This window comes from Neomonachus schauinslandi, chromosome 5, assembly GCF_002201575.2.
Source record: "Neomonachus schauinslandi chromosome 5, ASM220157v2, whole genome shotgun sequence".
Lineage (NCBI taxonomy): Eukaryota > Metazoa > Chordata > Mammalia > Carnivora > Phocidae > Neomonachus > Neomonachus schauinslandi.
The window spans coordinates 150,723,552-150,742,313 of record NC_058407.1 but is presented as its reverse complement, the minus strand read 5'-3'; the positions used below and the strand labels follow the sequence as shown (position 1 = coordinate 150,742,313).

The window sequence follows — 18,762 nt, the reverse complement described above, 5'->3', positions numbered from 1 at the left end:
CCCTGTCCGTCTTGCTGCCTGCCAAACCCACGGGGCCAGTGTGTGGTAGGTGCTCAGGAAATAACTGCTGAACAAAGGACTGGAGAATACCAGTTCCATCCCAACACGGAGGGCGAGAGGACAGTCTGTGCAAGGACTGCCTTCCGAGTGGGCTCTAGATGCTGCCGGAGCCCGAGGATGGCCCCACCCCCTCCCACAGGGCAGATGCATCCTGCGCTCGGCCTGGCAAGGGGCCATGGGAGGCTGTCCTGGGCTGAAGGGCATCCACCTCCCCCAAATTCCCATCCAAAATAAGGTCATCAGAAGGTGACCTTATTTGGAAAGAGGGGCTTTGTAGAGGCAATTAGTTAAGAGGAGGTCATACTGGATTCAGGTGGGCCCTAAACCCAGTGACCGGTATGCCCATAAACAGGGGCATGTGGAGAGAGAGAGAGAGAGAGAGAGAGAGATAGGATGGACGACCCAACGAGGATGGATGCAGAGAATAGTGTGAGCATCTGCAAGGCAAGGAGTGCTACGGGTGGCTGCATCCACCGGAAGCGAGAAGACGCAAGGGAGGACTCTCCCCTGGAGCCTGCAGAGGGAGCACGGCCCCGCCGACACCCTGATTTCAGACTTCCTGCCTCCAGAACTGTAAGGTCATGGAGGTGGTTGCAAGCCACCCCGTTGGTGGGAATTTCTCTCGAAGCCGGCAGGTAACTAGGACAGAGCTAACTGTATGGACAGAAGAGGCAGGTGGGCAGGGGAAGGAAGACGGGCCCAGGCCTGGCAAGTCTCCTCGTGGGCTTCTCCAAACTCTGCTTCCTTCCCTCCTGGCCTCCATGGCTCTGCTCTACCTTACTACCTTTCTCTCTCGTTCCTGGACCACACTGGCTCTTCCCTGCCCCAGGGACCTTGCATATGCTGTTCCCTTTGCCTGATAACCTCCACTCCTGTTTTTTTCATAGTGGCCCCCCTTTCAGGACGTGGCTTAAACACACTCTTTAGAGGCATGTGATCTACCCTGACCGCTCAAGTAGGACCCCTTCTTACTCTCCATCATGACGCCCGGTCATTATTGAATTTATAGGATCTCCATTTCTCCCATAGATTGTAAACTCAGGGAACGAGCAAGGCCCTTCCATTGCTCCATCTCCCAGCACAGTGCCTGGTGCTCAGCCTGGGCTCAGCAAGGTCGGGATATGTGAGCTGCACGCTTGCTTGAGTGCTTCCAGAAGGGGGTGGGGGCCGCTGCTTTGCCAGATGGCCTTGAAGCTCCAGCCCATTTTCAGGGTCTGGCTCAGCCTCCGTCCTCCTGGGGGACTCTGACGACCCAGGAGCAATGAGGGTGTGACTTGGGCTGAGACGGAGGGGGATCACAGGTGGGAATGTCCATGAGAAAGATGGTGGGGGTAGAATTACGCAGACCCGGATGGAGAGGTGAGGCAGAGCATATGGGTTTCCAGCCTCTGGTGAACAGGTGAGCAGGTGGTGCTACTGAACAGAGTGGGAAATGAGATGGGGGACTGATATGGGTCAGGTGGAAGTTCTAGAAGAATCACTGGAAAGCCGCGATCCTGTGGGGGGACAATTCCCTGCGGCCAACCTCCCGGTTCTGCTGAGAGCTAAGCCAGCTCTTCAAAGCTTCCAAGGGTCACAGGGCCCTCTGCTTCAGGAGTTTATGCTCCTTAAAAAGAACAAGAAACACCTCACACCTACTAGTATGGCTACTATCAAAAACCCAGAAAAACGACATGTTGGCGAGGGTGTAGAGAAACTGGAACCCTTGGGCATTGCTGGTGGGAACCTTTGTGCAGTTGCTGTGGAAAATGGTATGGGAAGTCTTAAAAAATAAAAACAAAAACAGAACTACCACATGATCTAGTAATCCTACTTCTGGGCGTTTCCCCCCAAAAACTGAAAGCGGGGAGGTGAAGAGAGATTTTTACACCCATGTTCATGGCAGCATTACTGATGGCAGAAAAGAGGTGGAAACCCAAGTGTCCGTTGGTGACGGACGAGTGGATAAGCAAAACGTAGTACAAATACGCACACAGCGGAGTATTAGTTGGCCGTAAAAAGGAAGGGAATTCGGACACCTGCTACAGTGCGGGTGAACCTTGAGAATATCATGCTGTGTCAAATAAGCCACTCACAGAAAGCCAAGTACTGTATGATCCCATTTCTAGGTAGTCCAATTCACGGAAACAGAAAACAGAGTGCCGGCTGCCGGGGGCCGGGGAGGGGAGAATGTGGACTTGTCATTTAATGGGTACAGAGTCAGTTTGGCAAGATGAAAAGCGTCCTGCAGACTGGCTGCACAGCAGTGCTGATGAATGTACTCAACACCCCCAAACTGGACACTTAAAAAAAGGCTAAGACGGTAAATTTTACGTGATGTGTACTTTACCGTAAGTAAAATTAAAAGAACAAAGAGGGGTCATAACCATAGGTCCTCCCCCTGTAGGCCATTCCGGCTTCTCTGCACCAGCCCCTGCTCTGGGTGTCCCCCCGGTGGCGGGGGGCTTCATGCAGGGTGGGGCCCTGGTCCTCCAACAGAAGGTGGCCGCCTGGCTCCGTATGACGAAAGGCTACATGGCTGCTTGCATTCAGGAAGCTCGGGATGACTTCCAGGACTCCTGCCTCCGAGGAGGACTGGAGACTGGAGACCACCTGGGCTTTCTAGGCATGCTTCTGGGGTCAGCAGAAGCAACCACCTCCTTCCCTGCCTGCCTCCTCACTCCCACCTGTGTCCCCCTCCCAACTGTCCCCCACGATGGCCTAAGTGATCTCTCTATATTGTAGGTATGATTTCTCCTCGTTAAAACCACACAGCTCACGGCTAAGGATTCAACCACCCATCAGGTGATCCAAAGTCCCTGCAGGGACCGGCCTTGACCTACCTCACTGGTAGAAAGGCCATCCCTTGCTCTTTGTGTTTCAGCCACATTAGCTTTGAACATGCCCCGGTCCTTCCTACCACCGGGCCTTTGCTCATGCCATCCCCTCTTCCAGAATGCTCTCCTGGGACCCCTCATGATTCAGCCGGGGAACTATCACCCATCACACACATCTCAGTTCACATGCTGCCTCTTCAGGAGACTGTCCCAGGCTCCCAGCCCAGGTGAGCTTCACTTGCTGGGTGCTTCTAGATGCCCCCCTTCCTTCCCTTCAGAATGCCTGCTGTTCTTTGTAATGATGTGTTCAACCGTGTCATCATTCTGCTTAATGTCCGTCTCCCCTCTATTAGTAACAATGGCTGTCACACAGACAGTGCTGTGTGCTGAGCACTTTACGTACAGTAACTCATTTAACGCTCTCAGCAACGGTATGGGGTGGTGCTGTTATTATGCCCATTTTACAGATGAGGTGATTGAGGCACAGAGACATTAAGTGATTTTCTCAAGTCCAAATTCATACAGCTAGTAAACAGAAGAGCTGGGATTTGAGCCCAGGTGGTCTAGCTCGAGTCTGCACCCGTGACCACTCTGATGAGGGCAGGATCTACCTATGCTTCTCCTGCTGCCTAGCACAGTGTCTGGGGCACGGTAGGTGCTCAATACATATTCGTTGAGGCACTGATGAAGATCCCAGATTTAGCTGGAAAAACGTTTCCCCTGCTACGCACACGCACACGAACCTGCACACCAGACAGGATGTGAGCCCCGAGGGGCCGGGGACATGCTCAGCTCTCCTTCCGTGTGCATCTGACTTGACCCAGGACACCGGGCCTAGTGAAGGATGGCCAGTGAGGGGTCTGTTACTATGAGCTCAAACTGAGCAATATGTGAAATGCTTTGGTTTGGTCACTTCTTGCGTCCCATCTAAGTAAAGTCGGCCAGGAGCTTCCTGACTTAGTAAGTAAAATACACTTAACAGAATCATCATGTCCTTTGATGAGTCAAGACCGAGCAGGGTCTCAGTGTTTGAAAACATCTATTTTCATCCAGCCGGAGCCTACATGGGCCAGCGTGTCATGTCACAGCAGAGAAGGAAGGATTCTTTAAACACAGAGCTTGTATATTCCAAATACAGGACCATGCTTCTCGTTCACAAACAAGTTGGTTCTATCCTGTTTTTCTTGAGACATTCGGTCTTCATTGTCTCACTTTGTTTTTCCCACTTTTAAGAGAGATGTGAGTTCAGGTAATATTTTGCTAGTCTTTTCATGAGTAAAGGGAGAAAAGAAAGCAACTCGATTGAAGCCCACATGATTCCACCAATAGAATAACAACAGCCTGTATTTACCCAGCACTTTCTATGTGTCAGGCATTATGTTAAAGCCCTTGATATACAATATCTCATTGACGCTTCCTAGTAAATAGGTACTAAACATTGTGTCGCTTTCTCAGGTGGACAAACTGAGATGCAGAAAGCCGTGTACCTGTTCTCACGGCCAGGGTGATGGCTCAGAATCTGCAACCAGGCTCTCTGCGTCCAGAGCCTACACAAGGCTGGGGGCCAATAAAGATCAGTGAGTCCTGAAGAGTCTCCCCCCAGTTAGAGTTGGGCAGGGGGGCACAGAGAGGTGGTTTCAAATCATACAACAGCTCAGAGCCATGTTGGGTGGGCTCTGCCCTTGGAAATCCCCTCCATTTTCAGAGCCTCTTAGAAACTTCTGACTTGGGCACTCCTGCCCCTTTGGGGAGGCTCCTAAGTTTGCTCATCCTTCCTGGAACGGGAGTAGTGGTGGTTTTGGAGCTCCAGATGGAGTGGCAGATGGGAAGTGAAAGCCTATCAGAGTTGCCCAGGATAAAACCATTCATCTGCAAAATTCATATGTTTTTGTGTGGGGCGACTTCCCAGAAACAAAAGCAAGAGGAACCAGCAGTGCTTGATGCATAAAGTGCCTCTGGCCACGAGGCTGGCAAAGTGAAATGGGCAGAAGAACCGGGAGGGCCATGGAAATGACAGCAGTGGGGGCAGAGGGAGGGAAAGACAGAATGAGGAACACAGAGACCTGGAGCATTAAAGCTAAAAAAGCTAAAAATTCCAGGACTCTCTTCTCTGAAACCCAAAATAGGTTTGGCACGTGGTCCAGGAAAGGGTTCCTGGGCCCCTCGGACAGAGAGGAGCTTCAGCCTTGGATGCAGCTCAGGAACGAACAGTTGACATTTATTTGGGTAAGTAAGCACTTAGTAGGTGCCCAACGCTCTGCTAGGTTCTATGATCATAGCCCAGTTTCACAAAGACTGAATTTCCTTGCAGATGGCCATATGGCTAGTGAAGTGGCAGAACTCAGACTCGAACCCTAAGCCATCTGCTGGGCCTCTCATCACCTACCCTTCCTGGATGCCGAAGTGCTAAAGATCCCCATATCCTGGCCCGGCTGAGCTGGTTGAGTCCACGGTCGCAGCAAATCAACACAGGGCCCCTAGGGGGCAGCCTTGAGGCCTGGTGGGGGTCTCCTGGGGAGGGCCATGGGCACAGGAATGCCCACCTGACCTCAAGAGGTCTCTGGCCAAGTGCCACCCTTTGATCTGGGCTGAGGTGATCTCTGGGGTCTCCACTGGAGGTCTAGAGGAGGAATGAGCAGACTCGGGGCCACAGGTGACCTTCCTACCTCCAAGGACCTTCCCTCATGACATTCCCTATTGCCAAGTGGTCCCACTTGTAGCCGTCTTGCCACTCTAGGCCTGGCTGACTTCCCCAAGGAAGGAACGAGCAGAAAGCAGAACACCAGCCTTGGAACAGCACAGAACTGATTCTCATGTTCACTCTGCCATGTATTTCTTACATGACCTTGGGTCCCAGGTTGCCCTCTGGAGAACAGGTTTGCTTTGAGGGTTGAAGGAAGCGTCTACCTCATTAGCTGTTATGCTCAGCATCTGGGGATGTTTTTGAACTCAGGCCTTTCTTGGAAGAAAGAGGGAGAACGTCTTAACTCATCCCTGCCTGTGCTTCTCTCTACTCGCCTCTCCTCCTTGCCTCCCTCCATTTTTAAAATTTCTCAAATGCAGCAAGGTCATCTCTGACCCATGTCTTGTCCCGACTGTTCTCTCTCTCTCTCAGGAAGTGTTCTCAACTGGGAGCGATTTTGCCGCTTGGGGACACTGGGCAACGTCTGGGGATACCTGTGGTTGTCCCGAGTTGGGGGCCAGCACGACCAAATCTAGTGGACTGAGGCCAGGGGCTACAGCTAAATGTCCTGCGATGCACAGGACGGTCCCCACAGCAGACTCATCCAGCACAGTATGTCCGGAATGTCCAGGTGGGGAAATCCTAGTCGCAAACGAGTGCTTTCTCATTTGCCCAACAATCTGTTCCTAGCCTTCAGTTCTCAGGTCCAAACTTGGCACATTCGGAGGCCTTTCTGACCGCCTGACCTTGTCCCCCAGCACCCCCATCCCCTCACTTTCTAGCTCTTTCACGCCTTGCATGGCGCCTTTAAATCCATTTTCCCAACTAGGGGACATGCTCCACTTGCTCACTAAATGCCCAGATAGGGCCTAGCATAAGAGTTGCTTACCACATGTTTGTGGAATGGGTACCTGAACAAAAGAATAAATAAGTAAAAATCCACCAGCCATATTTCATAATCTGCTTACCCTTGCTCTCGTATGAACAAAAGAAAAACAGGTATCTTTCTAACCACCATCATCTTTCTCAGGTTCAAGGGTGCCAGGTGGACCCTGCCTAAGCTGACCAAAGACTGTGCCTTCCCCAGGTCCCCTCCAGGGCCCAGGGGCTTCCCAGCAGACAATGCGATGCCACCAAGCCAAGGACAGAAGGAGGGCACCAGGAATCGCACTGTGAAGGAGACAGAGCATTTCTAGCTTTAAACAGAGAACGTCTCTCTCTACCTGGATTTTATTTGGTTCCTGATTCAACACCCAAACTCCTGGGGACGTGTGGCCTCAATATTTGAGGACATGAAGAATGACAGTATTTTAGATGTGACAGTCATGCAGATGTTAGCTTACAAGGGATGCATACCGCAATTCTTACAGACACAACGACATGATGTCTGGGAAGCGCTTCAGTAGGGAAGAAGGGGAGAGTGTAGATACATCAGCACTAGCCACGACCTGATTCGAGCTGAAACTAGGTGATGTGCACGTGGGGCTTCACTATATTGTGGTCAGCACCCAGGTGCCTGCTTGAAGACCACCGTGATTGAAAAACACACATATATTTTTAAAGACACCTTCATCTGGCTCCTGTGGGAGTGCTGTCCCCACCCCATGTCCCCGGGGCCATCAGAGGAAGGAAGGCCCCGCCCTTCGCTCCCCATCCTCTTCTCCTTTTTAGCCCCACCAATAAATCAGGATGAAAGACACAGTCAAGCAAAGAACGGCCTTCTGGCAGCAAATAAAGTTCATTTTCTTGCCTTTTTTTTTTTTTTTTTTTAACCTCACAAGATCTTTAGAGGGGTTTCCCTTGCTTATGGCCTATTTTCAAGGCCATAAGCATTACCGAGCACAAGCTCGTTCAATCAGTGTTTGTGCATAAGGGACGGCCCTTCCTGGTGGCATCTGAGTTTCTCGGTGTCTCGGGGCTGATGACCACTGGACCAGCTCCACACAGCCATAGCCGAGGGCCCGCAGGTGCGCCCCGCCCCGGGCAGGGGTTGGAGAGTAGCTCCCAACATTATAGTTTCACTGAAACCTCCCAATTTAAAAATGTGTGCAAGCCGTTCATTTGTGACAAGTTGATAGCCGCCACCACACACACACACACACACACACACACACACACACACACACACACACGGCTTCAAACAGCCCAAACATGCGTGTCCGTGACTCTGCCGTGGCCATCATAATGGCCCTCCCTGCCTCCCCTCTGCTCCCCTTTCTGACACCAGAGTCAGACCTAGTCCTGCCTCGAATCAAACATGCCAGGGGCTCCCACATTCTAGAAGCAATATGATCTCACCCCAGGGTTCTCTCTGACCTCCTACTACTCTACCCCTCACCTCCTCTGTTCTAGCCACCCTGAGCCCCCTCGTCCCCCCAGCACAGGAGGTACATGCCCACCTCAGGACCCCGCAGGGGCTGTTCCCTCGGCCTAGACCACTTTCCCGGTCCCAGGGACTCACTCCTCCTGTTCTTCTTGGGAAGGACTTCCCCAGCCGTTCTTGCTAAAATTACGATTCTCCCTGCTGCTTCGTTCTGCTTTATTTTTGTCCCCCCACACCCCACTTGAACGGAAGCCCCAGGTGGGTAGTGGTCTTGCCGGTTCTTCGGGTACCCGTGGACGCAGCTGGGAAAACCGTGTGCTCGGGTCCCATGTGGATCCCAGGCTCCGTGGCACCTCACTGAGGCACAGTGCCTTTTGAGACCACTTCACAGCGAGGACTAAGGAAAGCAGGAGGAAGGCTGCCTTACCTGATGGGGTAGTCAGCGGCGCTGAGGTTGATGAAGAAGTCCCAGGGCCAGTCAGTCATCTCCAGGAGGTCCCGCATGCTCTGCAGGTACGTGGACAGGAGGCTGGCTCCCCCCCAGATGGTGGCCATCCTCCAGGGGGTGACGCGAACGTTGCCATACTGTCTGGCGAACTGTAGCACTTGCCGATGCAGGTAATTAGAGCGCTTACCCCCGGGGAGAGAAGGAGTGACATTAAGCAGCAGAACACAGGCGGACGTGCCCCTCACCCCCTATCCCTTCCCGTCTAGGTGACACGGCTTCTGAACAGAGCGGACTTCGCCAAGCAACTGGCTCAGGCCTGGGGTGTCCTTCTACATCGTTCTCCGAAACCTTACTATTTTTGAAAATTTACTTTAGCTGTTTGAAATGCAGACTCCCAGGCCCCACCTCTGAGCTCACAGCTCACTAGGCATGGGCCGGTGCCCAGGACTCTGCTGTTTTATACAAGACTGAGGCATGTGGTCTGAGGATGACAAGCTAGGAAGTATGACTGGGTCTAAACCTGGTGAGCATTTTGAGAGGTGGCATTTCTCCACTGCCCTCTCCCTCACAGGCCTGCTGTGAACAGGCATCCCCTTTTGACTTCTTGACGAATGCCATCATCATGTCAGGTCAGCAGACCCAACAGAAACCTCTGGGCCAAGACAGCTCAGGGGTCAGGAAGCCTGCTGCAGGGTTTTGTAAATAAAGTTTTATTGGTACACAGCCACGCAGACTCATTTCTGTATTTCTCAGGGCTCCTTCCACCCTCCAGTGGCAGAGCGGAGTCGCTGTGGCAGGAGCATATACCTGCAAGAGCCTAAAGTATTTGCCATTTGGCCCTTTATGAGAAACGTGTGCTCCAAGGAGAGGCCGCTGATCAGCCTACAAGCCCTGCCTGAAAGGGAGGCCAGCTTGGGGAAGAGCAGACAGACCGGCGGAGAAAGCCAGCAAGGGGCGACCAGGGTGGGAGGGGTCCTCACCTTGTCCACGTGGATGTAGTAGAAGTGGTCTTTGTGGTAAATGGCCTTGAACATGCGCTGCAGCTGCCGAGAGGCACGGCCGTGGACCACCAGGACGAAGGCGATTCGGACTGGGTTGGCCAGCATGTATTCCACCGAGTCCTCATCCCACTGCACGTTCTTGTTGGCTTTGCCTGGGGGAAAACCCAAGAGACCACAGGGGTGGGGTGAGGATCCCAGGTTCTTTGTAGGGGGAGGACGGGGAGTTTCTCTGATGCTTCATCTTGGGGACTCTCTGAAGGGCATAGTTGTCCTATGGGCCCTGAAACCTAATCCAGCTTAAGCAAGCTTGTCCTGGACCCTTACGCTGTCCTGGTACATGTGTGGGGGACTCTGAGGTGCTTAAAGGCAGGGGTTCCCACCCCCGAGGAGCTTTAAAAAGCTGACGGAGACAAGTACACGTATTAAGCCACTGAACAAGGCAGGAGGAAGTGCGAGGTATCTCTGAACTGTAGGGGAAGGAGCAGTTAATTCTCAGCCGGGAAACAGAAGATATATACGAGCTGGTTTTGCCTGCCCTCTTCCTTCTCCTCTGAATAGCATCCTTTTTTGTAAACATTGTGGAAAGAACAGATGACACCTACCCTCTTAAATTTTTAAGTTCACAGTACAGTATTGTTGATTAGAAGCATGATGTTGTACAGAAGATCTCCAGAGCTTACTCCTCCAGCATAATGAAAACGTTATCATCCAGTATTTTGGGGGGCATCATCCCCCTCCTCCATTCTCAGTCTCTATGGATGGGGAGGGTCTCCCTCCATCATCAGTGACAGGGAAGGTCACAGAGCTCAAGGCCTGGCCACTCAGAATGTTTCATCTCCCTGGCAACAGTCTGTATGGTTCAGAGGCGGACGTGTGACCCAACCAAACTAATTAGCCCAGAAGACAGAATTCTAGACTTTTGTTGGAATAACTCAATTAGAGAGGTTCCCTTTCTGGTATACATGAAACTGAAAGATTCTAAGAGCCCTTTTATCCTCACATGGAGAAAGATCACCTGAGAGGAAAGCGAACAGAGAGGAAGCAATGCCAAGGGATGGGATCCTAATGGCGCCAAGGGATGGGATCCTAACGGCACCATGTGAGTTACTCCATCGGCCCAGCTGGAGATCAGCCACCATCATCTCGCAGTTTTCTTTGAAAACCAAGTTCCTATATCAGACCCACCTGCATCCCCCTGGTTCCAGATGTCTTTTATCCTAGAAGTAGCCTTAAAGACTCCTTTTCTCCTCCTTCCCCTTGCAAACACTCGCAGGGCAGGGTTTCAAGGGGGGTGGGTACAGAGCTTATTATTGGCTTAGTTCATTACAGTTTTGACTAGAGATCTCCTGCCTCTCTTCAGCCTGATTTCCTCTGGGTCAAACCTGATTTCTTCTGGGCTCTAAGAATGTTGTCAGGCTTGTAGCTGCAGGTGTCCCAGGATGTCAACTTGGAAAACAGAGAACTGGCAGTGCTTAGTCTGGAGGCCAGGAGATCAGAAACCTGTCACCGGAAAGCTAAACAGCCTCCAAATGAACAAGGCTCCTTCTAGGCTGTTCCAGAGGACAGGATGAAACTAACATGGCTGATGTCCAAATCACATGGCATAGCCTCTGTGGCCTGCATGATCTGCCTCCTGAAGACCTCTGCACCCCGACTGCCCTCTGATCTACCCTGCCACCTGGCCTTCTTTCTTTTGCTTGAGCAAGTTTGTTTCTGCCTCAGGACCTTCTCACTGACTATTCCTGCTACCTAAATCTCCGCATGGCTGTACCCTCCTGTCATCAGTTCACAGCTCAGTAAAAGGCCACCTGCCTCCACCAGCCACATCGCTCTCTTCTACCTCACCTTAGCTCGATTTTCTGCATAGCATTTAATGCCATCTGAAGTTGCGCATCTGTTTACTTGTTAATTGTCTGAACACCCCACAAAAACATCAACTCCAGGAGATGGGGGGCTATTTCAGCCTTGTTTGTCATCGAACATACAAGGCTGTACCAGTATCTGGCACACATCTGGTTCTTGGTGAAAAAAAAAATTATAGGAGGGGTACATATTGGTTTGGTACCGTAATAGTAACAATACATTCTGTTGAGCACTGACCAGCCCTTGCCATCCATCATTGCACTCAATCCTCTCACCAGCCCTGCAGGATAGTGCTATTATCCCCATTTTGCTAATGAGGAAACCATAGCTTAGAAAGGCCAAGGGATTTGTTTGTTCAAGGTCACACTGCTTTCATTGGTTCAGCTGCGATTCAAACCCAGGTCTGTTTCCAGAGTCAATGCCCTTAAACACTAATATATACTACGTTATCATACCTAGACTTTGGAAAACTTGATAATAATTCTGCTTAAATTAGCTGGTAGGTAGGTAGGCACGCATTCGAGGGCTATCATAGGCATCACAGGGAGGATCCCTGTATCATGTGGGAGGCTGACTCTAGGTGGCCAATAAGATCACATCTTCTCATCCATCCGTCCATCCAAATCCAACCACCTCTCCGTTGGAATCCAACCACCCATCCATCCAAATCCAACCACCCATCCAGCAAACCATTCAGCTACCCATCCAGCACAGCATTCAAAAGCTTATCATCCAGAAAACCAACCATCCATTCATCCATCCATCCATCCACTCATCACCTTTAAAACCATCCACCCATCTGCTTACCCATCATCCTCAAAGCAAATCATCCATGCCCCCACTCTTCCAACCATCTATCAACTCATCGATCTATGCAATATTAACTTAGCCTATACTACATGCCAAGTACTGTGCTAGGTACTAGAAAAATAAAATTTGGGGGAAAAAAATCCTTGCCTTTGAGGAGCTCTCAGCCAAATGGGGAAAACAGAAGACAATGGTCAATTGTTTTAGAACAGAAGTGTGTTCAGTTGCCCTGGGAGGGTGGGGAAGGAGTGAGCAATCTGCCTGCAGGGACAGAGGAGATCTCAGAAAGTTTAGCCCAAAGCTCTTGAGCCCATCTCTTCAAGTGCTCACGATGGATCCCAGCATCTTAGGCTCCTTGGCTGTTCAATCAGGAGCTGCAATCCTGGCGATAATTATCATCTTGGCTCTGATTGAAGACAGACTGGGCAGCCACCAGAGAGGGTTATCCTAACCACCCTCTCCTCTTCTCTTCAAACCAATCACAAATACACTGGGCTTTCTCGGTGATTATATGAGAAGGGCACGCCCAGGGGAATCATGTCCCTTTAAACACTCATGCAACTCTCTATCCATCCATACTGCCATCCACCCACCCACCTACCGACCCACTCACCCACCTAGCATCCTTAAAACCTCCCACATGCCAACCCTGGACAAAGCCTGGAGTATGAAGACATGTAGGATGTAAGCCTGTTTTCACAAGTGGATTACGAATGGACTATGGAATGTGAGAATCTAAAGTAAAAAGATAATAGGTCTAAGAAAAGCTTATATTCTCCTTCCCATGTCTGCAGCCCAAAGGCAGTGTACTGATCGTCACCATACTGGCTTCGGCCTCTCTTGGCCTCCCTTGGAGACTCTTTATCAAACAAAGGGAGGAACGTTTAAAAACAACAGGTACTTAGTGCCACTTTTTTTGCACCTGGACTTCACTGGGTGATTTTTCAAAGGCCTAAACGTGGCCCACGACACTGTATCTTATAGGAAGTTCACTCTGTATGGGCTCCTGCTGTCCCTCAGATCATACTGCTCATCCCTGCCCAAGGTCTCTGGGTAACAATGATCTGGAGTTCTTAGTGACTGAGGCTTATGGTGCCTTTGGGATCAGCCCGTGCTTTCCAGCTATGGGTGGGTGTCTCTTGCCAGGCTGTTGAATGAATGAATGTATGAAGGAAGGAAGGAATGCATTCTGGCTGCTCTGGTCCAGAGAAGCTAATGTCACTTGAAGGCCTGCTCGCACCAGCACTGTGCCAGATGGCGGGTGTGGAGGTGTTATTTGGCTGTGGGAGGGATGCGCTGTCAGGCTCCGAGGCTCAGAGAGGTCCACGTGTTTCCCCAGGGTCACACAGTGAGTGAGGACAGAAGCAAGGAGTGGAAGCCCAGATCCATTCCAGCTACTTCCACCTGCCCTCCAAGGAATCAGAGAGCAGGGAGACGGGGAGGTTGGTGTGAAGACTGTAGGTTGGTCTTTAGAGAGACTTGTGCCCTGAGGTGGAACAGAGCCTTCTGTAACTTTCTTAAAAAAAAAAAAAAAAAAAAAAGATTTTATTTATTTGAGAGAGAGAGAGAGCATGAGCAGCAGGGTGGGGAGGGGCACCGGGAGAGGGAGAAGCAGACTCCCCGCTGAGCAGGGAGCCCCACGTGGGGCTCGATCCTAGGACCTGAGCTGAAGGCAGACACTTAACCGACTGAGCCACCCAGGCGCTCCCTTTGTAACTTTCTTTAGGGTTTTAGAATGAAGAGCATATTCACAGACAGACACAGATGTGGATGCTTTCCTTCTGAAGAAAAGGAGCTGAGCACCAGGATATCAGGCACTGTCATTCCGGCAACTGAGCCTCCAGACTGCAAGCCGTCCCTGGGTCAGACAGCTGGTCTGGGGAGTAGCAAAGAGAAGAGAGAACAAAAACCCAGAGTTCTCCTGGAGTACAGCTATTTTGAGAGGGGTGGGTGGGAAAGAACCAAAATACCTGAAGAAAGGAGACTCACACAGAAGGGCAGATGAGGGTGAGGGGCAGAGAGGGACAGACAGAAATAGAAACAGAGACAGACACAGAGAGGGAATGGGAATGCAGACAGACAGGCCTTGCTCACACTGAGAGAAAAACAGAAGGAGACCTGCAGGCAGCAGGACCTCCCCCTTACTCCCACCTACAGAGAGAGAATCACAGAGAGAGACCTACACAGAAACAATGAGAAAGACAGAGACACACACAGGTATAAATAGAGACAAATGCATGGGATCAGATAAATATACAGAGGCAGCAAGAGACAGAGGGAAGAGGGGAGCCACCATGGAAAAGCCAGATCCACTCAACCTCAAACCACGGCAGCCATCCTTAAAAGCAAAGGCAAACAAAACCCCCGGAAGCTCAGAAGGCAAAAATGCCTCCAGGCCTTTCCTGCCATCCTCGGTCCTTCACACATCTGCTGCCCCCTCACCTAGCGACTCTGCCCTCTTGTGCACCCAGTGATGGAGCTGGCCCAGAGCCCCCGCCCCCCAAAGTGGCAGGACGTGCTCAAGCTGGCTCCAGAAACACAGCCTAACCGCTCCCCATTCTGGCACACAGTAGGACCTCGATGCATTTCACTGTACAACAAGAGAGGGAATGAGAGAGTTTTGTTCCCGCATGGCGGCAGGGGACGGGTGCCATTCAAAAGGGCTGAGGTTCACACGATGCCCTTTGCCTGCTGCCAACAACCACCTTCCTATTTGTGTTGCACACGCCCTGGCTCCTGTAACGACCTTTCCGGCAAGCTGCTCTGACACGGGGGTGGGGAGCTGGCGACTGACAAGAAGCCACACCACATACAGGGCGAGGACGCCCCTTGCCGGGGTGGGGGGCCCTCCACACCCCGGCCGCCACTGCTGAGGCTGTGATCTGGAAAAGGCTCCTCTACCAGGAGTGGGTCTTCAGCAGACCGCGGCGAGATCGCCAGCACAAGCAGGAACGGGGCGAATATTCTCTCCAATGCTGCTGGCGGGGGTGGAAAGGGCCACAACTTTGCCAGCAGAGATGTGGCAGCAAGAATTACAATTTTAAACATGCATGGCCCTTGACCTAGGAACTCCACCCTCAAGAATCTGTCCTAAGGGGAGGAGAAGAAAGCACCTCAAGTCTCTACGTACAGCATGCTCTTTGGCTCATTTATTCGTTCATTTGGTGTCTTGAGTGCCAGGCACAGTTCTTGTTATATTAGTGGACGCGACAGAATCCTTCCCTGAATGCTGCTTAGTCTAGTGGGTATAGAGCCAATAAAATAAGTAAGCAAATAGAAAATACAGTTGCATATAGTGATAAAGGCTATGAAAAAGGGAACAAAGGCATATTAAGGGAAGGGATTTATTTGACTATGGTGGCCAAGGAACACTGATGTGGGGATATGTGAACAAGCTCTGAATAAAATGAGGGAAGGAGCCAGGTCATTATCAGGAATGAGGAGGATTCTGGGCAGCTGGTATAGCAAGTGCAAAGGTCCTGAGGCCTCAACCTCAACACTGTTTATAATGGTCCAAAATAGGAATCACCCTAAAAGGTTTTTTTTTTTTTTTTAAAGATTTTATTTATTTATTTGAGACAGAGAGAATGAGAGACAGAGAGCATGAGAGGGAAGAGGGTCAGAGGGAGAAGCAGACTCCCTGCCGAGCAGGGAGCCCGATGCGGGACTCGATCCTGGGACTCCAGGATCATGACCTGAGCCGAAGGCAGTCGCTTAACCAACTGAGCCACCCAGGCGCCCCCACCCTAAAAGGTTTTATTAATACGTATTGATACAGAACACTGCCTATAATATATTCAGCAAAAGAGAACTCCTAATATGTAATCCCTAACAATTTATAAGACATGCTTCCAAATATTAACAGAGGTTCATATGGCGACAGGACAGTTTTCCTTTCTTATACTTTTCTGCATGATCTGCATTTGGTAAAACGGATTACTAATGAAACAGAACAAAGGTGATGCTTATTGATAATTCTAATACCAACTGTTTCTCGAGTGTTGTTACGCGCTCAGCAATGTCTGTATATGATCTTTTTCACTTCTAGCCAAACCCCTAAGAGAAGAGCTACTGTCCTATTATATGATTAAAGAAGCTGAAGCTCAGAGAAGTCCCACAGGAGGTGGCTGTCCTGGGAACGAAGCGCGTCTGTGATGCCAGAGCCCCGTCACTGCCGTGATGCTCGATAAACTGTCGCCATGACAAAAAAGAGGGAAATCTGCTCCTAGAAGAAGCACGTCAGTCAACTTTCAGCTGCAGCACAGCTAACAGTGACATGCGGTCAGAGCTACGTGGGCCTTCACAGACGGAAGCCCAAATACTGCCCAGCTCCTAAAAAAAAACAACTATAAATTTCACCATGTAATCAGATGCCAGGGGCACAAAACAGAAAATAAGTGGAAGAATCAGAGTGATTAGGAATAGCGGGAGAAGCGGACTTCAGACCAATGTTAAAAAGCCAGGTTTGTGGGGGAGAATATCAAGTATATTTTTGGGATGCAGGTGCCAAGGCCAAGCAGAGTGAATCCCGGACAGCTCCACCAGTTACTACCTGGGCCATGTCCAGCCTGTTGCACAAACTCTGTATTTCTCATTACGGTCTTGGGTCAGGTAAGGACCATGGAACCCTCGGGCTCCAAAGAGAGGGTGAAGATGAAGCTACCTTGCCAGGGTCACTGTGTTGTACAGATGTCGTGCTGTTGGTAAAGACCTTGCAGGAAGACCATCTGGGAGGAGAAAACAAGGTGGAGGGCCTTAAGAGCATTGCCTCTGGTTGGGCAGACCTTGGACAAGTTATGCAAGCGCTTGGTCCAAGCCTCAGTTTTCCCGTCTGTAAAATGGGTATGTTATAATCACAGCCTCTGCGTCACGTGCACTTTCGTGTCTAGTACCGAGCACAGTGCCTGGCATGCAGTAAACGCTCGATGAACAACAGTGTGCTCGTCGTCGTTGGTGTTTGTGTCATTATCTTGATGAGGCTGCTCCTCCAGTGATCAGCACCAAGCTTGGTTTAGCTAATGGGCCCAGCTCCAGGTTCAACCCCAAGACCGCTCAGGCTCCCAAGGCTGTGCACACACTGTTTGCAAGTAAACATCCACCAATGGAGTTCTCCTCCATAGCCCGTGCCTATGTAACAAATTAGTAACAAATTAGTAACAAATGTTACTAATTGTGGCAATGATCCTTTTGCCCTGTATACAACTATCAAATCGTTACACCGTACACCTGAAATTAATATGTTGTGAATCATCTCTCGATTAAAAAATAAACATAAACACAAAAAAATCTATGACACTGCTCAAAAAATAGCCCCAAACCCAAACCAACCAATCAACAAAAACCGAATTCAAAGAAGTCACTTGGCCAGAATAATTATTCCACCAACGAAGCCCTCAATTCTATTTACACTCCAAAAGGGCCTCTTCTGCCTGCGGCGAGGGGATCGGCTTTCTGACTTGCTTCCAACTAAGAGGGTTGGTTGGGCTGGGAAGGGAGAGAAGTGGAGACAGGGTTGTGTGCACACGGGGTGTAAGTCGGTAGGCTCCAGGCTGGAGCGAAATCAGCTTCCTACTGCCTGGGAAGCCGTGGGCTACGGTCAGCCTGGCATCCAGCTCTGCCTCTTCCTGGTGGGGACTTCAGGAGGACACGGTTCCTCTCTGACCGTTGGTTCCTCCTCTATCAAGTGGGGATGATCATACGGTTGTTCTATTTCTAATTTTTTGAGGAGCCTCCATTCTGTTTTCCAGAGTGACCACACCATCTTGCGTTCCCACCAGATGAATGCTGAGGACATGATGCTAGGTGAAGTAAGCCCCTCATGGGAAGTGAAATACTGCACGATTCCCCTCGTAGGAGGTATCCAAAGTAGTCACCTGCAAGGTCTCAACGAGTGGGATGGGGGCCGCCAGAGGCTGCGGGTCAGGGGGATTACTAACAACGGCCATGAAGTTTCAGGCAAGCAAGACGAGTAAGCTCTAGAGACCCGCCGTACAACACCATACCTTTAGTCAACAGTATTGTGCGCTTCAAGATGTGCACAAGATGTGGAGAGGGTAGATCTCATGTTAAGTGTTCTTACCAAAATAGGATAAAAAATGTACCAAAAAAACCCTAAAGAGGGATGAGCAATCCATCCCTGACCCTGCTGGGTTGTGCAGTGATTCATGACTGTGGATTGTGGATGGGACGCGGCCTCGCACTGGAGGCAGGCACATTGCATGGAAGTGGGATTCCTGTCACTGGGAGGAAAAACCTTGACATGTTCTAGGTTCCTTGTCAGATTTAGGTGGAGGTGCCTTTTTCCCCCTGGGAAATTTCTATGCAGAAGTTTGGTGATGAGAACTTGGGAAGGAGGGTGCCTGGGCGGCTCAGCCAGTTAAGTGTCTGCCTTTGGCTCAGGTCATGATCTCAGGGTCCTGGGATTGAGCCCCGTGTCTTGACCCTGCTTCTCCCTCTCCCTCTGCCACTGCCCCCTGCTCATTCTCACTCTCTCTCTCTCTCTCTCTCTCTCTCTCACACACACACACACACAAATAAAATGTTAAAAAAAAAAAAAACAACTTGGGAGATGCCCAGTGCCCAGAAAGAAATCCTGCTCTCAGTGGGCTTAGAAAGGTGGCACAGTGTCGTGGCAAGTGTCCAAAAAGCGACAAGTCTGGGTTCAAATCCTGCTTCTGCTGTGATCCAGCCAGGGGACCCCGGGCGAGTCATTTCCCTTCCTTGATCCCGCTGATCCTTATAGCACGATAATAATGTCTATG

The 18,762-nt window shown here is 50.6% G+C and overlaps 1 protein-coding gene across 1 annotated transcript in view; it reads right to left on the bottom strand.

The window, feature by feature from the left end:
- Positions 1-18,762, bottom strand: part of XYLT1 (xylosyltransferase 1) — a 127,531-nt gene that overhangs the window by 63,957 nt on the left and 44,812 nt on the right. Inside the window, exons 3-4 of the mRNA XM_021698027.1 lie at positions 9,311-9,483; positions 8,310-8,512 (exon numbers count right to left, since the gene is read on the bottom strand). Of these exons, the coding sequence (XP_021553702.1) occupies positions 8,310-8,512; positions 9,311-9,483 (376 nt within the window). The remainder of the gene's footprint in view (positions 1-8,309; positions 8,513-9,310; positions 9,484-18,762) is intronic.